This window comes from Ipomoea triloba, chromosome 11 (assembly GCF_003576645.1).
Source record: "Ipomoea triloba cultivar NCNSP0323 chromosome 11, ASM357664v1".
NCBI classification, from domain to species: Eukaryota; Viridiplantae; Streptophyta; class Magnoliopsida; order Solanales; family Convolvulaceae; genus Ipomoea; species Ipomoea triloba.
In genome coordinates this window covers 12843413-12856121 of record NC_044926.1, presented here as the reverse complement: position 1 = coordinate 12856121, position 12709 = coordinate 12843413, and the positions used below count along the sequence as shown (strand labels likewise).

General features: G+C 35.6%; 1 protein-coding gene across 2 annotated transcripts; it reads left to right on the top strand.

Moving 5' to 3' along the window:
- The first annotated feature begins 565 nt into the window (after positions 1-565).
- Positions 566-12220, top strand: LOC115996842 (vacuolar fusion protein CCZ1 homolog B-like). 2 transcript variants are annotated; one of them, XM_031236273.1, is made up of 10 exons: positions 566-714; positions 3643-3856; positions 4891-4984; positions 5743-5926; positions 6167-6276; positions 7051-7146; positions 7402-7860; positions 10272-10427; positions 11183-11412; positions 11686-12220. In XM_031236273.1, exons 2-10 carry the CDS (start codon positions 3675-3677, stop codon positions 11714-11716), a joined length of 1542 nt encoding a protein of 513 aa, XP_031092133.1. In that variant the 5' UTR covers positions 566-714; positions 3643-3674; the 3' UTR covers positions 11717-12220. The 2 variants fall into 2 exon arrangements, with proteins under 2 accessions (XP_031092133.1, XP_031092132.1); XM_031236272.1 differs by lacking the exon at positions 566-714 and adding an exon at positions 2245-2393.
- The last annotated feature ends 489 nt before the right edge of the window (positions 12221-12709 follow it).

Sequence of the window (12709 nt, the reverse complement as noted above, 5' to 3'; positions counted from 1 at the left end):
GTGCTTCCAACCACCCGAGTTCGTCCGGATTTAATCCTCAACCGTAGTTCAGGTTTCAACCTTTTGTAGGTTGTATTGTTTCCTGTAATATTATCCTTCGTGGATAATTTTCTGTTGTATTTTCGAGATCAACCTTGTAACAATTTGTTCTGAATTTAGAGTTTCTATCTCAAAATGCTTTTTAATGCAATTTGAGCAAATTTGCTTCATACATAATTGGCACTTCCACCTTTGAAATTGAAAACGGGGCATGAAATGTAAAAGGGATAAGAGGTTACAAACTTAAAACCAAGTACGTATCCCTTTTGTAAAGTGGGTCAACCCAGTTTATATGAAAAAGATCAAAATGTTAATGTATTTAAAAATATTTGAACGATTTTGTTGACAGAGAACTAAAAATGTTCATGCTTAAATGAGTTATTTTGACAAAGAAAGAATAAAAATGGACAATGACCTATATTAATATAGACAAAAAAATAGAATTATCTCTGTTTTATTTTTACGTAATATGTTTTATATTTATAAAATATATATATCAAATTTAAGCCTAAAGCTGATCCCCAATTTCAATTCCCAAAATTCAATTTTCATCGTCATTATGTGAAGAGAGTAAGTGACGGCGACTCCCTTACCAAATTTGTGCGTAGTAGCGGCGCACCGGCGGTGGAGTGACGACCGGAAGCAATCGGCGGCGGACGAACTCCAAGTCTCCAAGTAGGTTGCGTTACTCTGAATTTCTGAAAATACTCTGTGGACCTGTGGTCGGCTGTGACTGTTGCCATCTAAAGAAATGACACTAATAGCTCAATCTTAATACGAAGCCAAACTAGAGATATGAACATTTTGATTGTGTGCTATTTGCTTAATGTCATTTTTCATTCGTTTATTATACAATTTTGTGAATTTTCTCAGTACTCACTTCTATTGGCGTGGTTTCAAATAACTGAAATTTGGGAAACTTCAATACTTGATATGCATTGCTTTGCTGTTAATTTTCACCCTTGATATACCATAATTAGAACTAAAATATTTGTCTTAAAGATCATTTATGCACACTGATGTTTGAAATCTTTAGCTCCTAGTTNTCGTTGCCGGCATGATGTCTCGAAGCTTGCATTTCTTGACGTCTCGCGGCACGGAGATGTCTCGATGGTTCACAGTTTGGACCATGTCTCGCACTGCGACTCCAGTAACCTCTCGAACGCGACGTTTCACCTACTGTGTCCGTTCAGAAATGACTCTTGATATTACGGAATTAATTTGATTAATTCCAATCATTATTTTCAGAGTTATTTCATGAATAATGGGACTTGGTAGTGGGTGTAAATGTTGGTTAGTGGCAAAATTAAATTTCTGCTAAGTGGGAGGAGGTTACGAAATGGATTATCAATGCCATGATTAATGCTATGATCCACTCTCCTCTACTATATATTTGTTGTGAGCAGCAAGTTTGGAACACACCAAGAACACACGGCATACACTGTTTTCTTCCTCAAAACTCTGCTCACATTTCCTTCTATCCACCTGCGTTGAACCCACGTTCTTAGTTCGCCGGATCCAAGTTCGTGTGCTCGAACGATTGGATCGTAGTACGTTTTATCCTGGGAAACCTAGACCGCAACGCTCCAGCACCCCGGGAGGCGGTAAATAAGGTTTTAAGGAGAGTGGCAACACGACTCGTGCTTCCAACCACCCGAGTTCGTCCGGATTTAATCCTCAACCGTAGTTCAGGTTTCAACCTTTTGTAGGTTGTATTGTTTCCTGTAATATTATCCTTCGTGGATAATTTTCTGTTGTATTTTCGAGATCAACCTTGTAACAATTTGTTCTGAATTTAGAGTTTCTATCTCAAAATGCTTTTTAATGCAATTTGAGCAAATTTGCTTCATACATAATTGGCACTTCCACCTTTGAAATTGAAAACGGGGCATGAAATGTAAAAGGGATAAGAGGTTACAAACTTAAAACCAAGTACGTATCCCTTTTGTAAAGTGGGTCAACCCAGTTTATATGAAAAAGATCAAAATGTTAATGTATTTAAAAATATTTGAACGATTTTGTTGACAGAGAACTAAAAATGTTCATGCTTAAATGAGTTATTTTGACAAAGAAAGAATAAAAATGGACAATGACCTATATTAATATAGACAAAAAAATAGAATTATCTCTGTTTTATTTTTACGTAATATGTTTTATATTTATAAAATATATATATCAAATTTAAGCCTAAAGCTGATCCCCAATTTCAATTCCCAAAATTCAATTTTCATCGTCATTATGTGAAGAGAGTAAGTGACGGCGACTCCCTTACCAAATTTGTGCGTAGTAGCGGCGCACCGGCGGTGGAGTGACGACCGGAAGCAATCGGCGGCGGACGAACTCCAAGTCTCCAAGTAGGTTGCGTTACTCTGAATTTCTGAAAATACTCTGTGGACCTGTGGTCGGCTGTGACTGTTGCCATCTAAAGAAATGACACTAATAGCTCAATCTTAATACGAAGCCAAACTAGAGATATGAACATTTTGATTGTGTGCTATTTGCTTAATGTCATTTTTCATTCGTTTATTATACAATTTTGTGAATTTTCTCAGTACTCACTTCTATTGGCGTGGTTTCAAATAACTGAAATTTGGGAAACTTCAATACTTGATATGCATTGCTTTGCTGTTAATTTTCACCCTTGATATACCATAATTAGAACTAAAATATTTGTCTTAAAGATCATTTATGCACACTGATGTTTGAAATCTTTAGCTCCTAGTTCCGGAATTGCTAAAGATGGCTTCATCATTCTTCCTAGTTCCGGAATTGCTAGTGACCAAGGAGATGAAATATAATACTGTATAAAAGAAAACACTTTAACACCAGTAGCTTAAAGCTCTTTGGGGTAATACTCGGTTAGTAATTATTATTTAGGATTTATGAGTACTGAAAAAAGATGAAAGACATTATTCAAAGCTGAAAGTATTATTCTTTAAGAGTTATTAATACTTCTAGTGTTGGTTTGAATAATCTGAATATTGTAATTTCTGGAATTTCTGCTGTGAATTCTTCATGTTTAAATGCAGCTCTGAATACTGGAAATGTTACTGACTTACTGTGAATGTTGGAAATAATTGGAATACTTTGTATGTTAGCTGCTACTACATCTTGTGCCTACTTTAAAGCCTACAACATGTAATCTTTGAAACCTTTTTAATTGCCCGCACAGTAAGTAGGCCTTTAAAAAGGCTTTAGAGTAGGCCAGGCCTATTGTAGTCTTAGGCTTTTGCCTAAAAATAGTATACTTACAGGCTTAGGCCTTAGGTTCCCATAACACGCCCAGGCCTAATTTGTTAAGGCTTGGCCCAACCTGGCCTATTTCCATCCCTATATGATGCCTTAAACTTATAATGCTAAGATAAGCAAAATTGTTGCCATGTGAACACTAATTATTACCAGATAAAGTGTGATGGCTTTGGCCCCCAAGATTGTCTTACATAGTATACCAAATGTTATGAAAATAGATATCATTTTCTCTCTGCTTTAAGTTCTTTATATATTGATAAATATGATGTTTGACATGATATATGATATTTATAATATAAGATTGATGGTTTTGCTTCTTCAACATTTCCTTCATTTATATGTACTTATTTTTAGGTCAAATAATTGGAAACCGGAAATTGGTAAGCATGGGAATGTCAACTGTTAGTACTGCTAGTGAAGCGATGAAATTGTGCATGTTTGATTTGAGAAGGGGACAGCACGAAGGGCAGGAACTGGACAAGATTTTGTTCTTCTTTCCTGCCGATCTACCCTTCTCCACCCAGCTCTCAGTTATTGGCTTAAGTGAAGGTCTCATCACATTTACAAGGTTCGTACTGACTGGGATTTGTATCCTTGTATACATGTATGTGTATATAAATGAAATTTTTAGGTGGTCTTCCACTCTTCCTTGTATAGGAATGAACATTGGTGTATTTGTGATTTAGTTCAGTTTCATCTGCTGTACTGATGTTGCTGCATATTTTATGCATTATTTAATGCCATTACCTATTATCAACAGTCACTAGGTTTAGTTATCTATCGGGTCAATATGTTATGGGACCAACGGTTTGATCAAGCACCTGTGTTATTTGAGCTTGGTTTAGGGCATAGAGTGAATGGTTAGGGAAAGTGGATGCACTTGTTCTAAAAGGATATCATGAAGAAAAGAAAGTGTTCTGGGTCTTGTAAACAGAACTACTTTTGCCATACCATCAATTTTAAAAGACTTTGGGTTAGGGTGGCACTGTGGCCAACTATGTGGCAATTTGAGACACTTCAATATTTGTATGCATAAATCAGTAAGTCAATTTAGTCAAGTTTTATTTGTTTTTCTCACCACACTATTTCCTGGCTGACTGCTGACGAACAGTCCTTTGTGCATTTTGGCCTCAGTCAGTGCATTCGGATCGTCACAAGGAACTGATGATCAACTAGTACTTGCACAAAAGATTGGCCATTGAATTCTTTACCTCTGTAGCACAACTATGTGCGCATCTACATGTTACTGATTTTCTCCTTCTTAGTTGTCCTGAATCAAAATATCAAAACCAAATTTACACAAGATGGAAGAGACTGTATGTGGCCCTTTAGTCTATAGGTTTTCAGCTGCAATAATCTTTTAACTGCTACTGTTAAACTCTTCAATGTCTTTGAAGATTTTACTAATTTGTTTTTATATCTACATGATGCTACTATAATACTATAATTGATGATTATTCTGCTTCCTCTGATGATTTGGTCTGTATAATAATTTTGATTTTTTATTCTGCTTTCAACTTATTTTGAATACTCTTAAGCCTTTGTGACTAGTTATAGCTGTATGCTAAATGACTATCAAATCATAATATTAGTCTTCTGCAGAATTTTCTCCCCAGAGATGCCTTGTGAGACTATAGAAGCAGAGATGCACTCTCATGTTTTTTACGAGGCTGAGCCAGATATCTGGATGGTGATGGTGCGACAGCTTTATCCTACAAAAATGCATGTTTTATTAAAATAATGATAAATCAGATAACCACATTTGTGGTTTGCAGCCTGTAGAATTAAGGGATATTTTCACTAACATCACTTAATTCTACATATCATCTGTTATTAACATAGTGAAAATAATTTTAGAACTGATGGGCCTTACATACCATGGGTTTTGCTTTACACCTTGTCTATAAAGGGTATGCTCCCTCCACCCCTTGAAGCTATGTGTGTGTGTATAAGGAATCTTGAATATATTCATTAAAATACTATAGCATATGCAAATATCATGTCTTGTGTCTGCATGGCAAATTCTTTGAAATTCAAATACTTTATCCAATGTGTTTCTTTAGAATATATATGCAATTATAGTTAAGCCGGATTGATGCTCCATGTTGGGAGAACATCTTTCTCTATAAGGAAAAATTGAACCAAAGTGCAAAATATGTTATTTCAAATATACCGTGTCATTTTATTTCTTATGCACCCACATCAAATTTTGGTGGTTCAAAATTCAATTCATTATCATATTTTCATAATGAATTATTATATGCATTTTTGTTCTCTGACTAGCTTTTGTTTTGTTAGTGTAACCTGTCAAGTTTAGTTGGTGTAAAATGCACAGGGAGTAAATCTGTAAATTTTGCAATTCATTTTCTACAGTTTCATAGTGGAAGGCAATATTGTTTAATTTTTTGCACTGTGGTTTGTTTATGTTTTTGTAATATACCATTTCCTGTTTAGGTGGTTGAGAAAGGTAAAGATTCAGAAACTATTTGGCGAATTGATGGACTACGGAGAGTTCTTTGTGAAGTTCACTCCCTTTTTGTGATGTTTCATGGGTCTGTAAGAGCATTGCTGGATAAAGAACCAAGCGGAGGACTTATCAGGACCCACTTGTATTACTTCCTCATGGATTATTTAAATGGTTAGCATCATTCTTTTCATTTTAAAATTTTGTGAATTCTGTTTTCTTATTAAGGATTTTCTAGTTTGAAATATTTCATTGTTAAGTCACTAATTGTCAGCTTTTCAAAAACGTGCTACATTGGATTTTTGCTGCTGGGGTAATGCTGCAGTATCTGGATCAAATGATATCCTTTCAATTTTTGCTATTGCACAATCTTAAGCTGTAGCACATTTTACCTGTTTTTTTTCCTCGAGGCAGATTTTCTTGTTGGGAAGAGGCTTCAGTTGCCAAATTTTCGTGATTCATTGAAGGAACGTGGAACAGTGCAGATGTTGACTATTGGGAGGGAGGCAGCTCTTGAAGTTCAGGTTTTCCCTTGTTTCTTTTTCAAGTGCATTAACATAATTGGGCTTTAATGGGTAATAGGATAAATGGGTGATATAATTTTGCAGGTGAATTCAATTCTATCAATTATCAGAGAGGTTTCTTCTTCTGTGTATATTTCCATTCAATATATTGGGTCAGAGTTCATTGTTATTTTGGGGCTCCTTTTTGGTTAGAATTCTTTAGAAACGTAAAAACAATTTCTGGTTAAATTCCTCTGACCATTAGCTAAAAAGAATAAGCGGAATCTATTTCCTGTTTCTCATGTAGCCATCGTCGGTCTTCCTTTAACAAAAATTTATATCAAAATTGCATGATCTTTAATTCACCATTGAATGCCATAATGAACTGTTGAGTGTTGTGCACTGTCTTCTTGGTGCCTTATTCACACGATTTCTAGATGCGGCAGGGGCATGTGTTGATGGCCTTGATATCTTCAAAGCGTGTATGGTTTGAAGTATCTGATGTTTGTATGCAAATTGACTCTGTGGAAACAGGGATTGTCCTTTATTGTTCTAACATGCCCCGTGTTAGACAAAGGTTAACACTTAGTTGAGACATGCAACTTTAAGGATCCTTCTTCCATGGAGAAATATTGTAATTTAGGATATGTTAGTGCAAATTGAAAGAAAGAACTGTTAAATGCTGCTCATTACTTTTGTTTTCTAATGTAAACAAAATTGTTTAGGAGACCATAAAGTTAGATAACGTTACTCTTTCTTCTTTTAATGAATTTATGTTACATATGGCTTTGGCAGTCACTGGTCAGAGTGTTGGAATCTTGTGTTGAGAACACGCAGTGCTATTCATTAATCATGTTTCAGGACCTGCTGGTGTCAACAACACTTTCTAATGTATGGTTTCTTCTCTCTCTACGTATACCTGCACATTTTTCTGCCCCAGGTTCAGTGCTTTTAGTATCAGCAGATAGGCCAGATGGCTATTCAAAATTAAAAAATACAAGTGATAGGCATATCTTAATAGATACATGTATCTACATATAATCATATATGCATACACATTCTATTTTGTTTCCTGTTATAAATTATGACTATTGAAGAGTTAAGTGCCTCTTGCTGAGAGCTCTTTTATCGATTTCTCTTCTGCAGGATGACTTAATAAATATATTTACCTATGCTGTCATGAGGTTGACTCCACGTGCTTTGTCCTCTGGACAGAGCTCCTTGTCTTATTTACGTAAAGGAAATACTTCATCTAATACTTCTGGAGGTTCTTTGTTGGGAGGCTCTTCCTCAATACTTGATCAATATAATGCCTTGCATGACAGTTCTCCTGTTGGCATACGAAGTTATCATGTTGTGAGGCCGTTACAGCTAGACAAGTGGTCAAAAGGGAAAGATGGTTTTCTTGTTACTGATCTTTGGGGTGCAGAGGTTGGTAGCTTAAATCCTGCCAGCCCAACTGTTTGGCTTAAGCAGACAGAGGAAAGAATGTATCTTTGTGCTTATCAGCATAGGAGCCTAACTGTCGTGCTTCTGATTCCCTTTGCATCTGTGCTCAATGGGGAGATGGGGATTTCCATAGTGAAGCGGCAGGTTTTGGAGCAAGTAAGTTACTATAGTGATTTCTTATTAGTTCATATTTACAACTAAATTGCCTACTGTGTATTTGCCTTTTCTTTTTCATGCACAAGTTCATTATTTTTAAGTACACACCAACACAGAAGAAATCAGATCATAAGTTGGAGTAAGTTTTTCTGTTCAGGTAGAATCACTATTTCCATTTGACTTGCGTGTACCACCATCACCCTCGTTACCTGACCCATGTCAATTGGGTTTTTAAGATGAGTGTGTTGGTCTGTTGGTGGTGTGGTGTGGTGTGTGGGTTTTGGAAGTAATGCCTGTTCAACACTTAGACTTTGGATTTATTTAATATTTCTATATGCATTTAAGAATTTAGATTTAATATATATTTTTTTAATGTTTGTATGAACATTTATGAAGGAAGTTAATTTTGTTTTAAATTATAGTTATTTATATCTTAATATTTATGTAATTGTAAATCAGAGAAGCCTCTCATGGTTTTAATTGAAGGATTTCTTACAACCTGTTTGCTTTGAGGGAAAAGTAGGCATATACTTCATATGTTTTTCTTTTCCAACGATCCTCCAATCTTAACCACCATTTATCAAAACTGTTAATCAAACTTTATCTATCACTAAAATATATATTTCTTGGTATATTATGTTGCATCAGTTTAGTTGATAGTTTCTTTGATTGGTCTTCTGAATATGTAATTGAAAGCTCAATATATATTTAGGAATAGTATGTTTGCTCATTTGCAAAACACTGGACAAATCCTAATCTTTAACTCGTTTGCTAGGATGGTAGTTTCTCTTCAGGAAGCAATGGCAAACCTGTAAACATTACATTATCTAACTTGTCATTTCTTTCTTTTTTCCACAAACAAAATTACAGAAAAGGAAATTCTTGTATCATGGCTTAGTAATTGTGACTAGCAGTAGGGATGGCAATGGGTTGGAGCTGGGTCGGGGAGGGCTACATCCATCACCCAACCCCCCCTTTTATATTTTCTCCACCCACCCCTACCTCCAACCTGCATTGGGTGGACTTTTTCCAAACTCACCCCCGCTCCACTAGGTGCGGGTACCCACCACTTATTATCTTATTAATAAAATTTGAAATAATATTTAAATTACTTACATATAATAAAATAATAAAATTCACTAGTTATATTAAAACAAAAAATAATAACAATATTCAAATATAATAACTAAATTGTTAATTTTTTAAATTAACTTGTTAGTTTAGAACTAAAAAGGGATAAGGGTCAAATAGAATCTCAAACTATACTGATTTGTGCAATTAGGCCCTTCAACTTCAAAAAGCTCCAATTAGGCCCTCAAACTTATTATTTTGGAGCAATCAAACCCTCTAACCTATTTGACACTTGTAATTACAGGTCAACTAGAGTTCTGGCGACGTCACGTTCTGCCGGTCGCCTTCTCCGGCGGTGGAGTTGGTTGCTTTCTCTGGCAGTGGAATTGGCAACCAATTGGTCGCCATCTCCGTTCGAACGGAGATGCCATCTCCAGTTGAACAGAGATGGCGACTAGTTTGGTCTCCATCTCCGTTCTAACGGAGATGGCGACGAACCTTCTCCGGCAGAACATGATGTCGCCGGTGTTCTTCACTTGCCGGATGTTCGCCGGAGGTTTGACGGAACTCTAGTTGGCCTGTAATTACAGGTCACAAATAGGTTAAGAGGGTTTGATTGCTCCAAAATAACAAGTTTGAGGGCCTAATTGGAGTTTTTGAAGTTGAAGGGCCTAATTGCACAAATCAGTATAGTTTGAGGGTCTATTTGACCCTTATCCCAACTAAAAATAATAAAAAGTTAGAAAAAGTACAGTTCTAGAAACTTTTATAGTTAACTACATACTAATACTTATTTTACTATATATATATATATATACATGGTGGGTCAGGCGGGTTTTGTACATAAAACCCGAATCCGAGCCGACCAGAAGCAGGTTAATTTTTTAAAGACCCACCACCCACTATCACAAAAAAAAAAAAAAATGTTATGGTGTCACATTCCAGAGCATATCATTTCATGTGAAAGGAAACCACTTCAGTCCAATTTGGGAAAAAAATTTATGGTCATGTTTCAGTATAAGTCCTTGCTACATAGCATCAGTATTCTGATTGTACTATTGTTTTTATACCAAGCTCATTTTTTCTAATGCAATATCTTAGGTTGGGAAGTATATTTGTGTTTTTTATAATATTTCGGTTATTTCCCTTCCCTGCTTATCTCTCTCTCCCTTCTTCCCTGGGAAAAAAATCCTTTTCAAGCATGTTTAGTTTTTTAATTTCTATTTTGTATAAATAAATATATGTTGCAATTCTCTTTTTATTTTCTTGCCCTTTTGCTTGCTTGACTAAATAAGTTGGATGTTAGAATGAATAATTATAAAATATCTTGTCACTTTCAGGCATCGCATAAGATAATTAAAGTTGAGGAGAAATTATCACGAGGATGGGGTGGTGAGAATGCATATCATGTGAGTGGGTACCGCTATTTGCTGGTAGACAATGATAGATATATCTCTAGAGCTTCTCCGCCGGGAAAAGTAACGACTCTGACAAAGGTGAGCATTATTGTCAGTATGATACCTGTGAGATACTTTTGCTTATTAAATGTCGTATATGAGTTGTATAATTGACAACCATTTTGAGCTGAATTGTTCTACCTGTTTGATATAAACCTACTTTTGCATATTTAATATTAAGTTGTATAATTTCCAACCATTTGAAGTTGAGTTCTCTTCGTATTCTAAAGTGCTATTTGTGAACTCAACTTTCCAATTTTCAGAAATTCATTCAGTTTAATTTTCAGTATGTTGGGGTTGTGTACTCTGTTAGAGAGTAGTCCTCATAATTATGGAAAGGGTTATTTATTTCTATTGAAAGTAGTGGTGCATTGTTTAAGCCCTATCATCTTCAAATATTTACAAGGATGTTTCAAAAGGGTGACCTCACACAATGGGTCTGCTCTCAAACACTTGGCATGGTATCTCAATTTGAAACTCCCAACAATATTGGTCCAACATGCATTAATAATGTGAACCTAACATCCTAAGCTTTTGGCATTAAATTTTCCTTTTTCTTTCTGGGACTTGATATTAATTCCCATTAGTGCATATGTTGGCTGGTCTACTTTGAACATTTGATAACTATCTGTAATGTATTCTATTAGGCTCCACTTTTACATTGCTTTAATTCATGCCATTTCTGATATGGGTGTATCTTGTATTCCCACAGTCCACATATTCATGTTACAGGTACTTAAGTTCGAGTTAATTTCGTATGACTGTAAAATCCTTTGTTTTGTTACACTGTTTAGGATTCTTTAATTGCACTGACTAAGCTTCGAGAAGAGGTTGATTTGGAAAGAAACAGAGCAAAGTGTGATGGTTCAGGCAATGAAAAAGATCAAGAAATATGTATCAGAGCCAAAAACAATGCTTGGGTGATTGCTAGGCTAACAAGAGGGAAGGAGCTTTACATGGTTCTTGAGAAGGCCAATGAGACACTTCTTTATGCCAATGATACTGTTGAGAAATTCAGTGACAGGTAACAATTCCTCTCGATAAATTCAAGCCACTAAACTCTTCTGTTGGTAAAGTTGTTCAGTTCAAGTAAAACACACACACACACACACACACACATCAGACTGTTTGGATTTAATTGAACATCTATGTATGCATACACATACTAGGCATGCCTCGTACTGCAGGTATAAAAAGCCTTTAGGGCACACATGCTCTATCTATGTTTTCTTTCCAACTTTTCTTGTTTTTCAATATTCTTTATCATTATGGCACACCTTATGTTTAAATCACACAGGTATTGCAATGGAGCTTTTTCCCTGGGGTGAGGATATCATCTATTGTTTTCACACTCATGAAGGAGAGACACATGTTTTAACTTAGGCTCTTAAATGCAATCCTTGGTGCTCTGATAGTATGATATTGGTGACAAAGGAATGTACCCCCGAATATGCTTCTAGTACTGCCTATGATTTAGAGAATGGGTGGACTGGCTCCAATCACTTGGAAGGGGATTTGATATTACAACTGCCTTAAAGTATATTGTACACATTCGTATGCCTTTGTAAAATATGTTGATCATCTTCAGGTTGACTTTTACAAAGTTAGCAATGCTGGAGCACCATGCTATGCTATATTCCATGTATTAACTTAATTGTACACTAGGTTTCCTTTTCGCCTCTTTGTGATTTCTTGGAAGAGGTTAAATTAAGAACATGACACTCTTGTGAATGTACAGATATCTAGATTATTCCATGTACTCGAGGACAAATCTCATTCTATGAACTTTGAAATAAAGTGTAGTGAGGAAGTGCCTTGCCTGGTGAGATAAATCTTTCTTGTGAGGGCCAGCCTTCATACAGAGCCTTGTGTGTATTGCTTGATTTCCACATTGATGATTAATTGTACAAGCAGAGCTATTGGATACTGTTTTCAGTAGTTTCAAAGATAACATAACCATCAAATAATGCATTGGAGAAATGCATAGAAGAGCAGGTTGAAATTATGTAATGCAGATATTCAAAATAATTTGAAACAATTTAAAGTGGCAAGATAAGTACACAGCTGGATTTGTTAACACAGTTGGAGAACTCCTCCTAATTTACGGGGACACGCCCAAAACTTTTTCACTAAAGCTCAACCCGATGGTTTTTACAATTACAAGGTTCAATGAATTACAAAACTAGGTCTATCACCTATTTAAACATTAACTTTATAAAACAATTCTATGAAAAAGTTACACGTACGGTTTGAACTAATTCTACCAATTAATCAAACTGTAACCAACCTGGATTTTAACACAGCTTGAACTGATATTACTT